The 11,637-nt window shown below is 48.0% G+C and overlaps 2 protein-coding genes and 1 long non-coding RNA gene across 3 annotated transcripts; 2 read left to right on the plus strand and 1 right to left on the minus strand.

Moving 5' to 3' along the window:
• The first annotated feature begins 2,847 nt into the window (after window positions 1-2,847).
• LOC127532974 (uncharacterized) lies at window positions 2,848-5,240 on the plus strand. Its single transcript, XM_051944914.1, has 7 exons — window positions 2,848-3,608; window positions 3,717-3,752; window positions 3,787-4,020; window positions 4,055-4,198; window positions 4,715-4,768; window positions 4,807-4,892; window positions 5,223-5,240. The coding sequence occupies exons 1-7, from the start codon at window positions 3,248-3,250 to the stop codon at window positions 5,238-5,240; spliced, it is 933 nt and encodes a 310-aa protein (XP_051800874.1). The 5' UTR covers window positions 2,848-3,247.
• A 771-nt stretch (window positions 5,241-6,011) lies between these two features.
• LOC127532403 (uncharacterized) lies at window positions 6,012-6,573 on the plus strand. The gene is made up of 3 exons (XR_007939854.1): window positions 6,012-6,128; window positions 6,315-6,350; window positions 6,405-6,573. It is a non-coding gene; the product is annotated as an uncharacterized LOC127532403 (long non-coding RNA).
• A 38-nt stretch (window positions 6,574-6,611) lies between these two features.
• LOC127532975 (DNA-directed RNA polymerase II subunit RPB1-like) lies at window positions 6,612-10,707 on the minus strand. The gene is made up of 5 exons (XM_051944916.1): window positions 10,590-10,707; window positions 9,120-10,515; window positions 8,115-8,203; window positions 7,245-7,300; window positions 6,612-6,695 (listed from the first exon to the last, which is right to left on the minus strand). Exons 1-5 carry the CDS (start codon window positions 10,705-10,707, stop codon window positions 6,612-6,614), a joined length of 1,743 nt encoding a protein of 580 aa, XP_051800876.1.
• Between the last annotated feature and the right edge of the window lie 930 nt (window positions 10,708-11,637).

Genomic DNA, 11,637 nt, shown 5'->3' on the forward strand with positions numbered 1-11,637 from the left:
CATTTAGTCTGTTAATGTCCAGGTTAGTGTGTAGATTCTATCATTTAGTCTGTTAATGTCCAGGTTTTAGACGTTTAGGTGTATTAATATTCAGGTTCTTGCTATTTTGACACGGTAATATTTAGGTTTTAGATGTTTTGGTTCATTATTATTTAAGTTTTTGCCGTTTTAGTGGGTTGGTATCCATGTTTTGATGTTTTAGTGTGTTATTATTCCGATGTTTGGTGTTTTATGTGTTAACATTCAGCTTTCAGGTGTTTTGTCGCAGTAATATTCATATTTTAGATGTTTTGGTGAGGTAACATCCAGGACTTTGATGTCTTGGCCTCTTCATATCAAGGTTTTCAGGCTGTTTTTCTTTTTTCTTCCAGAATATTCCCTTTAAAATCAACACAATGGAACTGCAGAATGTGAGCTTAATTAATGAGGTGCTTCTTAAAGACAGTGGTCATTGTTCTACGACATGCTGATTCTGAGTTCTCACCAGCAGGGAGAACTCCTCCAATGTTTGAAATATGTAGACAGAAATGAGAAGAAAGACAAACATCAGCTGAGGTTTAAGATGGTTTGTGATAAAACATTCTCAGCATGAAACACTGGAAGTAACAGAGAATTACAGGAATGCAGGATTAATGCAACTTTGTGTATCGAAAACCAAAATCAAGTGTTTGCTGGACATGTGTGACTTTAAAATGGCTTTGGCGGCTTCACTCAGGGTATTTCTGATGCTTTAGTGTCTTAATCTCTGGGTCTTTTATGTTTCAGTGTCCTAATATCTGGGTTTGTAAAACTTCAGTGGACTATTATCCAGATCTGTGACCGTTCAGTGTCTTAATATTCTGGTTTTTGATGTACTGATGCGTTGATGTCCAGGGTGGTGATGTTTTGGAGGTTCCACTGTAAACCTCACAGGTTTTGCGGGTTCTGGTTCTGACACTCACTGAGACTCACTGAGACTCACTGAGATCAAAGGCATTGACTGTTCCTTTCAGGTACAAATCAAAGTGTGACCATGACAGAAAGCTGCACTGAAATGTGGAATATAAATTAATTCTGCTTCACACACACCTCAGGACTCCCTGAGTTCCTCAGAGTTGTGGATATTTTTAGATGCTGAAGTTGTTCCCCTGCAGGAGAACCCAGACTCTGCTGTTCATCTCCTGTTATTCACTTATCATTTGGATCTTCTGTCCAGGATTAAAGTCAGGAGAATCTCTAATTCTTCTTATTGTGATCTGATCCTGCTGTCAAACATTCGGCTCTGCCAGTGTTTACATGCGCCATCAAAGCAAACAGGATTTAATCCAGATTAGTAGCAAAGAGGCAGGAATAGCAGCTCTGAGCCTCGTCATCAATAAAACAAACCGGCATTAGCTGATGATTGTGTGACAGCACACAGCGGCTGTTTAAAGGAGGAATTAACTGCATTCAGCCAAGAATCAAACAGGAATCAGTTCAGACAGAGGAAAGAAATCTGCTGAGGACACACTGAAGTCCTGCAGCACCGCCAGGTTTAGACCAGATTCAGGTCTCCATCTTTTCTAATTCTTCTATTATTTCAAGCTTTATACTTGTTAGACAGGAGGTGTGTTCAGAGAGAGGCCAGAGTCCAACAGAACCAGAACCACACATCGGTTGGTTCCAGTACATCAAGGTTTAGACCTGTAGGACAGAGCTTTGGTCTCTCCCTAACCTCAAACCCAACCCTACCAACCCTACCAACCCAACCCTACTAACCCTACCAACCCTACCAACCCAACCCTACTAACCCAACTCTACCAGCCCTAACAACCCTACTAACCCAACTCTACCAGCCCTACCAGCCCTACCAACCCTACTAACCCAACTCTACCAGCCCTAACAACCCTACTAACCCTACCAACCCTACCAATCCTACCAACTCTACTAACCCAACCATACCAACCCAACCCTACCAACCCTACTAACCCTACCAACCCTACTAACCCAGCCCTACCAACCCTACCAATCCTACCAATCCTACCAACTCTACTAACCCAACCATACCAACCCAACCCTACCAACCCTACTAACCCTACCAACCCTACTAACCCAGCCCTACCAACCCTACCAATCCTACCAATCCTACCAACTCTACTAACCCAACCATACCAACCCAACCCTGCCAACCCTACTAACCCTACTATCCAGGTTCTTTAAACGTTTTGATGTGTTGGTATTCAGGTTTGGTGCTTTAGCTCCAGGGCTGCAGAGGGTTCTCTTTGTTTCCACCAGATCAGTCAGTAATCAAACCTCCCTACATATTAATACAAGCTGCTGTTGTATATATTCTTTAGGTCTGAGATTGGGGTTCTCGTTAGAACGGGGATACTTCAGATTGTTTCTTCCTTTGGATGACATCAAGGACAGTGAAGTGTTGCTACCTTCACCTCCAGCAGCTCCTCTTCTCTGGGACGTTTGGTGGATGTGATCCAGGCTTTGTGGCAGCAGGACTTCAAATACACCCCGCAGATGCACCCCTAGCAGAACGTGGTGACAAATGCAGCAGACGTTAAACGTTGTTGGTCAGTTCAAGGCCACGTGATAAAACAAGAGAACATCAGCAGACGTTCTGGAGATGCAGCTAGTGGGTTTATGAAACCACAGCCTTTTGTTGGATCTCTGGACGTTCAATCAGGAGAACGTTTACTAGACCAGCTGCTGGAAGTTCTCCAGTCTGTCTGTTCCGCTGTAGAACCAACAGTTGCTGGACATTCTTCAGTTCTATTGGAAACAGAACATGGAGGTTTGTTAGAACATCTGGAGATGTTAGAGGAGAAGAAAACATGATGTCATCTGAGTTAAACCAATCAGCATCTAGACCTGAGCCCAGAGTTTCAGGTGAGTCCATCTGGTCCTCCAAACCACGCGGCCACGCCCCCTACATCTCCATGGTAACCACACCAGTAACGCAGTGTTCAGACAGCTGGTGCTGTCCTTGCAGCTGCATCACCGCGGCAACAAATTGACTCCCTGTGGAGACGATGATGAAGATGAAGATGATGAAGGTGTGTACAGTCAGTCTGGAATCTTCTGGGGAAATTACACTTTTTACTTTACAACAGATGACAACAACTATAACACACACACACACACACACACACACATTCCACTGGGATTTAAGGTGTGTGTGTGTGTGTGTGTGTGTGTGTGTGTGTGTGTGTCAGTTGTCATACAGCTTCACTAATATCAAACCGTCCTCGTTTCTCCGAACAGCGAAAAAATATTCATGAGCTCAACAGGGGAGTGTTTCAGTGTGTGTGTGTGTGTGTGTGTGTGTGTGAGAATAATAACAAAGCCAAACAGACAAAATAATCCTGAAGCAGTAAAAAAAGACAAAGAGGGGAAATCAGGAAAAGAGAAACAAAGAGACAGAAGAGGAAACAAACAAACAGAGGAAGGAAAGAAATACTGCGACTGTATAGTATTTATAACAGGTACTACTGTACCTGCACCACCTGTACTCGTACTACACCTGTTACCACCACTGCCACCAGGACCCACAGCAGCTCTGCAAGAAACAAGAAACTCTGTAGATGTCTCTGAGTCTGTAGGTTTCTCTGAGTCTGTAGGTGTCTCTGAGACTGTAGGTGTCTCTGAGTCTGTAGGTGTCTCTGAGTCTATAGGTGTGTCTGAGTCTGTAGGTGTCTCTGAGTCTGTAGGTGTCTCTGAGTCTGTAGGTGTCTCTGAGTCTGTAGGTGTCTCTGAGTCTGTAGGTGTGTCTGAGTCTGTAGGTGTGTCTGAGTCTGTAGGTGACTGAGTCTGTAGGTATGTCTCAGTCTGTAGGTGTCTCTGAGTCTGTAGGTGTGTCTCAGTCTGTAGGTGTCTCTGAGTCTGTAGGTGTGTCTCAGTCTGTAGGTGTCTCTGAGTCTGTAGGTGTCTCTGAGTCTGTAGGTGTGTCTGAGTCTGTAGGTGTCTCTGAGTCTGTAGGTGTCTCTGAGTCTGTAGGTGTCTCTGAGTCTGTAGGTGTCTCTGAGTCTGTAGGTGTGTCTGAGTCTGTAGGTGACTGAGTCTGTAGGTATGTCTCAGTCTGTAGGTGTCTCTGAGTCTGTAGGTGTCTCTGAGTCTGTAGGTGTGTCTGAGTCTGTAGGTGTCTCTGAGTCTGTAGGTGTCTCTGAGTCTGTAGGTGTCTCTGAGTCTGTAGGTGTCTCTGAGTCTGTAGGTGTGTCTGAGTCTGTAGGTGTGTCTGAGTCTGTAGGTGACTGAGTCTGTAGGTATGTCTCAGTCTGTAGGTGTCTCTGAGTCTGTAGGTGTGTCTCAGTCTGTAGGTGTCTCTGAGTCTGTAGGTGTGTCTCAGTCTGTAGGTGTGTCTGAGTCTGTAGGTGTGTCTGAGTCTGTAGGTGTGTCTCAGTCTGTAGGTGTGTCTCAGTCTGTAGGTGTGTCTCTGAGTCTGTAGGTGTGTCTGAGTCTGTAGGTGTCTGAGTCTGTAGGTATGTCTCAGTCTGTAGGTGTCTCTGAGTCTGTAGGTGTGTCTCAGTCTGTAGGTGTGTCTGAGTCTGTAGGTGTGTCTGAGTCTGTAGGTGTGTCTCAGTCTGTAGGTGTGTCTCAGTCTGTAGGTGTGTCTGAGTCTGTAGGTGTGTCTCAGTCTGTAGGTGTGTCTGAGTCTGTAGGTGTGTCTGAGTCTGTAGGTGTGTCTCAGTCTGTAGGTGTCTCTGAGTCTGTAGGTGTCTGAGTCTGTAGGTGTGTGAGTCTGTAGGTGTGTCTGAGTCTGTAGATCTCTCTGAGTCTGTAGGTGTGTCTGAGTCTGTAGGTGTGTCTGAGTCTGTAGGTGTGTCTCTGAGTCTGTAGGTGTGTCTGAGTCTGTAGATCTCTCTGAGTCTGTAGGTGTGTCTCAGTCTGTAGGTGTGTCTCAGTCTGTAGGTGTGTCTGAGTCTGTAGGTGTGTCTCTGAGTCTGTAGGTATGTCTCAGTCTGTAGGTGTGTCTCAGTCTGTAGGTGTGTCTGAGTCTGTAGGTGTGTCTCTGAGTCTGTAGGTATGTCTCAGTCTGTAGGTGTGTCTCAGTCTGTAGGTGTCTCTGAGTCTGGAGGTGTGTCTGAGTCTGTAGGTGTCTCTGAGTCTGTAGGTGTCTGAGTCTGTAGGTGTGTCTGAGTCTGTAGGTGTGTTTTTGTCTTTAGATGTGTCTGAGTCTGTAGGTGTGTCTGAGTCTGTAGGTGTGTCTGAGTCTGTAGGTGTTTCTGAGTCTGTAGGTGTGTCTGAGTCTGTAGGTGTGTCTGAGTCTGTAGATCTCTCTGAGTCTGTAGATGTCTCTCAGTCTGTAGGTGTGTCTGAGTCTGTAGGTGTGTCTGAGTCTGTAGATCTCTCTGAGTCTGTAGATCTCTCTGAGTCTGTTGATGTGTCTGAGTCTGTAGGTTTCTCTGAGTCTGTAGGTTTGTCTGAGTCTGTAGGTGTGTCTGAGTCTGTAGGTGTCTCTGAGTCTGTAGGTGTGTCTGAGTCTGTCGGTGTGTCTGAGTCTGTAGGTGTCTCTGAGTCTGTAGGTGTCTCTGAGTCTGTAGGTGTGTCTGAGTCTGTAGGTGTCTCTGAGTCTGTAGGTGTCTCTGAGTCTGTAGGTATGTCTCAGTCTGTAGGTGTCTCTGAGTCTGTAGGTGTCTGAGTCTGTAGGTGTGTCTGAGTCTGTCGATGTCTCTGAGTTTGTAGATGTCTCTGAGTCTGTACTTGTGTCTCTGAGTTTGTAGATGTCTCTGAGTCTGTAGGTGTCTCTGAGTCTGTAGGTGTGTCTGAGTCTGTAGGTGTGTCTGAGTCTGTAGGTGTGTCTGATTCTGTAGGTGTCTCTGAGTCTGTAGGTGTGTCTCTGAGTTTGTAGATGTCTCTGAGTTTGTAGGTGTCTCTGAGTCTGTCGGTGTGTCTCTGAGTTTGTAGATGTCTCTGAGTCTGTAGATGTCTCTGAGTCTGTAGGTGTGTCTCTGAGTCTGTAGATGTCTCTGAGTCTGTAGGTGTCTCTGAGTCTGTAGGTGTCTCTGAGTCTGTAGGTGTCTGAGTCTGTAGGTGTGTCTGAGTCTGTAGGTGTGTGTCTGAGTTTGTAGATGTCTCTGAGTCTGTAGGTGTCTCTGAGTCTGTAGGTGTGTCTGAGTCTGTAGATGTCTCTGAGTCTGTAGATGTCTCTGAGTCTGTAGGTGTGTCTCTGAGTTTGTAGGTGTCTCTGAGTCTGTAGGTGTGTCTGAGTCTGTAGGTGTCTCTGAGTCTGTAGGTGTGTCTCTGAGTTTGTAGATGTCTCTGAGTTTGTAGATGTCTCTGAGTCTGTAGGTGTGTCTCTGAGTTTGTAGATGTCTCTGAGTCTGTAGATGTCTCTGAGTCTGTAGATGTCTCTGAGTCTGTAGGTGTCTCTGAGTCTGTAGGTGTCTCTGAGTTTGTAGATGTCTCTGAGTTTGTAGATGTCTCTGAGTCTGTAGATGTCTCTGAGTCTGTAGGTGTCTCTGAGTCTGTAGGTGTCTCTGAGTCTGTAGATGTCTCTGAGTCTGTAGGTGTGTCTGAGTCTGTAGGTGTGTCTGAGTCTGTGTGGTTCTTCTTGGAACTGTCAACTTTTTTCTTTGTCAGCAGAACATTTTAATTCTAAAATGTCAAAATAAGATTTTAGTCAGTGACTCTTTGAGAGTTCCTCATGTCAAAACCAGAACCAGAACCAGAACTGCTGCCTGGCTCTGAGGCTCCTCAGCAGGAGGAAAGTAGAACGAGTGGAAACGCTGAGGGAGGAAAGGACAGAAGACGAACAAAGACGAGAAATTTAACTGCACACACACACACACACACACACACACACACACACACACACACACACGCAGTAACACAGATGTGTGTGTGTTGGATTCTGTCATCTCTTTGAAGAGTGAGTGTGAGAGTCAGCAGTAAACCACAGAGATAATATGGGGGTGGAGGTGTGTGTGTTACAGCTGTGTGTGTGTGTGTGTGTGTTACAGCTGTGTGTGTTACAGCTGTGTGTGTGTGTGTGTGTGTTACAGCTGTGTGTGTTACAGCTGTGTGTGTGTGTGTGCCTGAGGAAAGGCAGCCTGTAATCATCACCTCAGTGTGTTGAAAGCAGTGTGTCCTTCATTTACATACAGAGAGGAAGAGGAGGGGTTCAGGAACAAAGAGCAGTAAAGTACAAACTGCTGCGATTAGCAAAGTAAACGCTGCATGTTCCACTGCATGTTCTGCTGCATGTTCCACTGCATGTTCTGCTGCATGTTCCACTGCATGTTCCACTGCAGCAGCATCCCTGTTGCCGCGGTAACCGGCAGAGCCGCCATGACACCTGGAGCAGGGCGGGACGGCAGGTTGACCTGTTGGACTGGAAGCCAATCAGAGAGCAGGACCTGATGTGGTCACCAGGGGGCGCTGTGATAAACAGAGAAAACACTAAACCAGCTGTTAGCCAGAAGAAGACGAAAGGAACCAGAAGAAGCATCAGAGGTTCCTGTCGGACCGTTTTCAGTCCGTCAGATCCTTTGATGATGTCAGAAACAGCTGATCAGTCATGTGATCTAAATATGAGCTCAGACCGTTTCCATGAAGTCAGAAACCATCGCAAGAGAAGAAGAACCTTTTTGTTGTTGAGAACATTTGTTTGAATGAACATTCAGCAGAACCTCAGAGAACCTCCAGGTGTAACAGAAGAATGTTCAGGTACTTCAGAAGTTTCCAGAAGTCCTGGAAGGTGCTCCAGGTCTGTTCCTGGTGTTAGTCAGAAGATACCAAAGGTCCTTGAGAACACTTAAAGTCCAAGAGGAACTTTGATGGGCCTGGAACATGAGAATATAATCTCTTAGGAGGTTCTACTGGACCATGAAATGTTTCCAGACCTTTGAAGAGGTTCCAAGGAACGTGTTTTCACAGACCTGAATCTGTAAACGTTCTAACCACAGGAACCGGCCTGTTAGAGGTCCGTCAGAACGTCTCTGAAAAGCTGATGCTGATGGGTAAACTCAAAGAACATCATGTTTCACAAGAATAAGTCCAGTTGTCTGAACTAAACCCTTTACTTTCAGATGACCTGGACGACTGAGAACCTTCACAGACATCATGTTTTCTTCTTGATGTTCTCGTCCGGCAGCTTCTCCTCTCCAACATTAAGAATGTTCTCCTGATGTTCTAACAGAACAAACCTCCATGGTTCTGTTTCTTGGTTCTGGTGAGGTAACGTTGGGCTCTGTAGTTCTGGGATTCCTCCTGCAGGACGGGTTCTTCGGGGGTTCTGGTAGAACAGAGGGGGTTCCTGGTGCTTTGTGTTCTCTGGGTGTTCCGTCTGTGTTTGGTGAAGCTCCAGAGTGTTGATCTGTGTAGAACCGTCAGACTGCAGCTGATCTGAATTCTGAAGATCAAACATGAATTTATTTTCTCTCTGAGTCTCTTTCCTGGTTTGACTTTAACGCTCCGTCGCCTCCAGCTCTGCACCTCCTTCTCCTTCTTCTGTCCTTCTCCTCACCTCGCTCTGCGTCTTTCTTCCAACTTTACCTCTCATTTTACTTTCTGACAGCCTGCGACTCGGAGCTGCATGAATTATAGATGAACCGCTTATTAGCATACAGACCGGCTGGATGTGCGGCATTACCATGGAAATGTGTGTGTGTGTGTGTGTGTGTGTGTGTGTGTGTCCTGAGGCCTCTCTGGGTATTTCCCATCATGCACTGGGAGAAGTTAAACAGAGTTTGAGCCGCAGCAGGAGGGAGGCAGCAGCTGACCACAGAGATGAATGGAGTTCTGTATCAGAAAATATGTCTCTGATTCATTTTACTGGAGCGGAAAATCACCAAACAGAACCGGGTCCAAACAGAACCCAGGGCTCAGAGAGGGAACAGAGCAAGAATCTGGACTGGAAGGGAACAACTGACCCGGAACAGAACAGATTACTGGATCCAGGCCGAACCAGAACCGACCAGCTGATCCACCTCAGTCCTCCTCATGGGTCCTGAGGTTTAGCGCCCCCTGCAGGTCAGAGGAACCTCAATAATTAAATCTGCTGGATGATGAGCTGCAGTGGGGTTCTCGTTCTGGTTTCTCTGATGTTTTCAAGGAAAGTCTGAACCTGAAACAACAGAACATGAGAATGATGGTAACACGTGAGACTAAAGCTCAGAGACGGGCAGGATGTGGGTTCTGTTGGTTCATACGGGCAGGATGTGGGTTCTGTTGGTTCAGATGGGCAGGATGTGGGTTCTGCCGGTTCAGATGGGCAGGATGTGGGTTCTGTCGGTTCATACGGGCAGGATGTGGGTTCTGTCGGTTCATACGGGCAGGATGTGGGTTCTGCTGGTTCATACGGGCAGGATGTGGGTTCTGTTGGTTCATACGGGCAGGATGTGGGTTCTGTTGGTTCAGACGGGCAGGATGTGGGTTCTGTCGGTTCATACGGGCAGGATGTGGGTTCTGTTGGTTCATACGGGCAGGATGTGGGTTCTGTTGGTTCATACGGGCAGGATGTGGGTTCTGTTGGTTCATACGGGCAGGATGTGGGTTCTGTTGGTTCATACGGGCAGGATGTGGGTTCTGTTGGTTCATACGGGCAGGATGTGGGTTCTGCTGGTTCATACGGGCAGGATGTGGGTTCTGTTGGTTCATACGGGCAGGATGTGGGTTCTGTTGGTTCAGACGGGCAGGATGTGGGTTCTGTCGGTTCAGACGGGCAGGATGTGGGTTCTGTCGGTTCATACGGGCAGGATGTGGGTTCTGTCGGTTCATACGGGCAGGATGTGGGTTCTGTTGGTTCATACGGGCAGGATGTGGGTTCTGTCGGTTCAGACGGGCAGGATGTGGGTTCTGTCGGTTCAGACGGGCAGGATGTGGGTTCTGTCGGTTCAGACGGGCAGGATGTGGGTTCTGTCGGTTCAGACGGGCAGGATGTGGGTTCTGCCGGTTCATACGGGCAGGATGTGGGTTCTGTCGGTTCAGACGGGCAGGATGTGGGTTCTGCCAGTTCGGACCGGCAGGATGTGGGTTCTGTCGGTTCAGACGGGCAGGATGTGGGTTCTGCCGGTTCGGACCGGCAGGATGTGGGTTCTGCCAGTTCAGACGGGCAGGATGTGGGTTCTGCCGGTTCAGACGGGCAGGATGTGGGTTCTGCCGGTTCGGACCGGCAGGATGTGGGTTCTGCCAGTTCAGACGGGCAGGATGTGGGTTCTGTTGGTTCATACGGGCAGGATGTGGGTTCTGCCGGTTCAGACGGGCAGGATGTGGGTTCTGTTGGTTCATACGGGCAGGATGTGGGTTCTGCCAGTTCAGACCGGCAGGATGTGGGTTCTGTTGGTTCATACGGGCAGGATGTGGGTTCTGCCAGTTCAGACCGGCAGGATGTGGGTTCTGTTGGTTCATACGGGCAGGATGTGGGTTCTGCCGGTTCAGACGGGCAGGATGTGGGTTCTGTTGGTTCATACGGGCAGGATGTGGGTTCTGCCAGTTCAGACCGGCAGGATGTGGGTTCTGTTGGTTCATACGGGCAGGATGTGGGTTCTGCCGGTTCAGACGGGCAGGATGTGGGTTCTGCCGGTTCAGACGGGCAGGATGTGGGTTCTGTTGGTTCATACGGGCAGGATGTGGGTTCTGCCAGTTCAGACCGGCAGGATGTGGGTTCTGTTGGTTCATACGGGCAGGATGTGGGTTCTGCCGGTTCAGACGGGCAGGATGTGGGTTCTGTTGGTTCATACGGGCAGGATGTGGGTTCTGCCGGTTCAGACCGGCAGGATGTGGGTTCTGTTGGTTCATACGGGCAGGATGTGGGTTCTGCCGGTTCAGACGGGCAGGATGTGGGTTCTGCTGGTTCGGACCGGCAGGATGTGGGTTCTGTTGGTTCGTATCTCGTTCATGTCTCAGATTTTCTGCTGTAAAACATCTAAAAACACAAAACTGTCCCAGAGACACAAAACAAGAAAAACGAGACACACCACGACAGAGAGGACAGAGAGGAGACACTGGTGCCCGACAATCATCACATCAGGACAGAGACAAACCTCTGAGTCTGTGACCAGTTGTTCTGTTTAGACGGAGGACTTTTTCTGACAGAACCACGACAGGAACTCTTATTTTGAAAGGTTCAGTGACAGGTTCCAGGTGAGGTGGCAGCAGCTGATTGGACGTTCTCTGGACCTCATGAGGTTCTGGTTTTGACTCCGGTCTGAAACTCCGTCAGTCTGTCATGAAATCCAAACAACCCACCGGAGGTTTGAGTCGATTTGCTGTGTTGCCGTGGATACGAGTGTGTTGCCATGGAGACATTACTACAGGCAACTACAGTTTGACCGTCAGATGAAAAGTGTGAAGCAGTAAAATATTTTATTAATAACTTGAGAGAGAAGCAGAGCGTCTGCAGCTCACCTGCTCAGGTGGGTTACAGATCAAACATCTTTAACCTCTCTAAGCTCAGACACACGGTTCTGTGGATCTACAGGCTGAAAGGTTCTGATGGAAGCTGCTTCTGTTCTATCAGAACCTCAGTTCTTCAGAGTTAGATGTTGGTTCTGCTGATATTCAGGTGTTTAAATGCGTCTCACCTGTTGCAGGTAAAGAGGAGCTGCCATGTTGGCCTCCTCCGTCCCCCCATCTGTCCTCCTCATCCTCCTTGTCTTGCTCCCTGCTGACGCCTCGGTGCAGTGGGTGGAGCTAAAGGGTGCCCCGCTGTCTCACCTGCTGCTGGAC

The sequence above is a fragment of the Acanthochromis polyacanthus genome, chromosome 2, assembly GCF_021347895.1.
Source record: "Acanthochromis polyacanthus isolate Apoly-LR-REF ecotype Palm Island chromosome 2, KAUST_Apoly_ChrSc, whole genome shotgun sequence".
NCBI classification, from domain to species: Eukaryota; Metazoa; Chordata; class Actinopteri; family Pomacentridae; genus Acanthochromis; species Acanthochromis polyacanthus.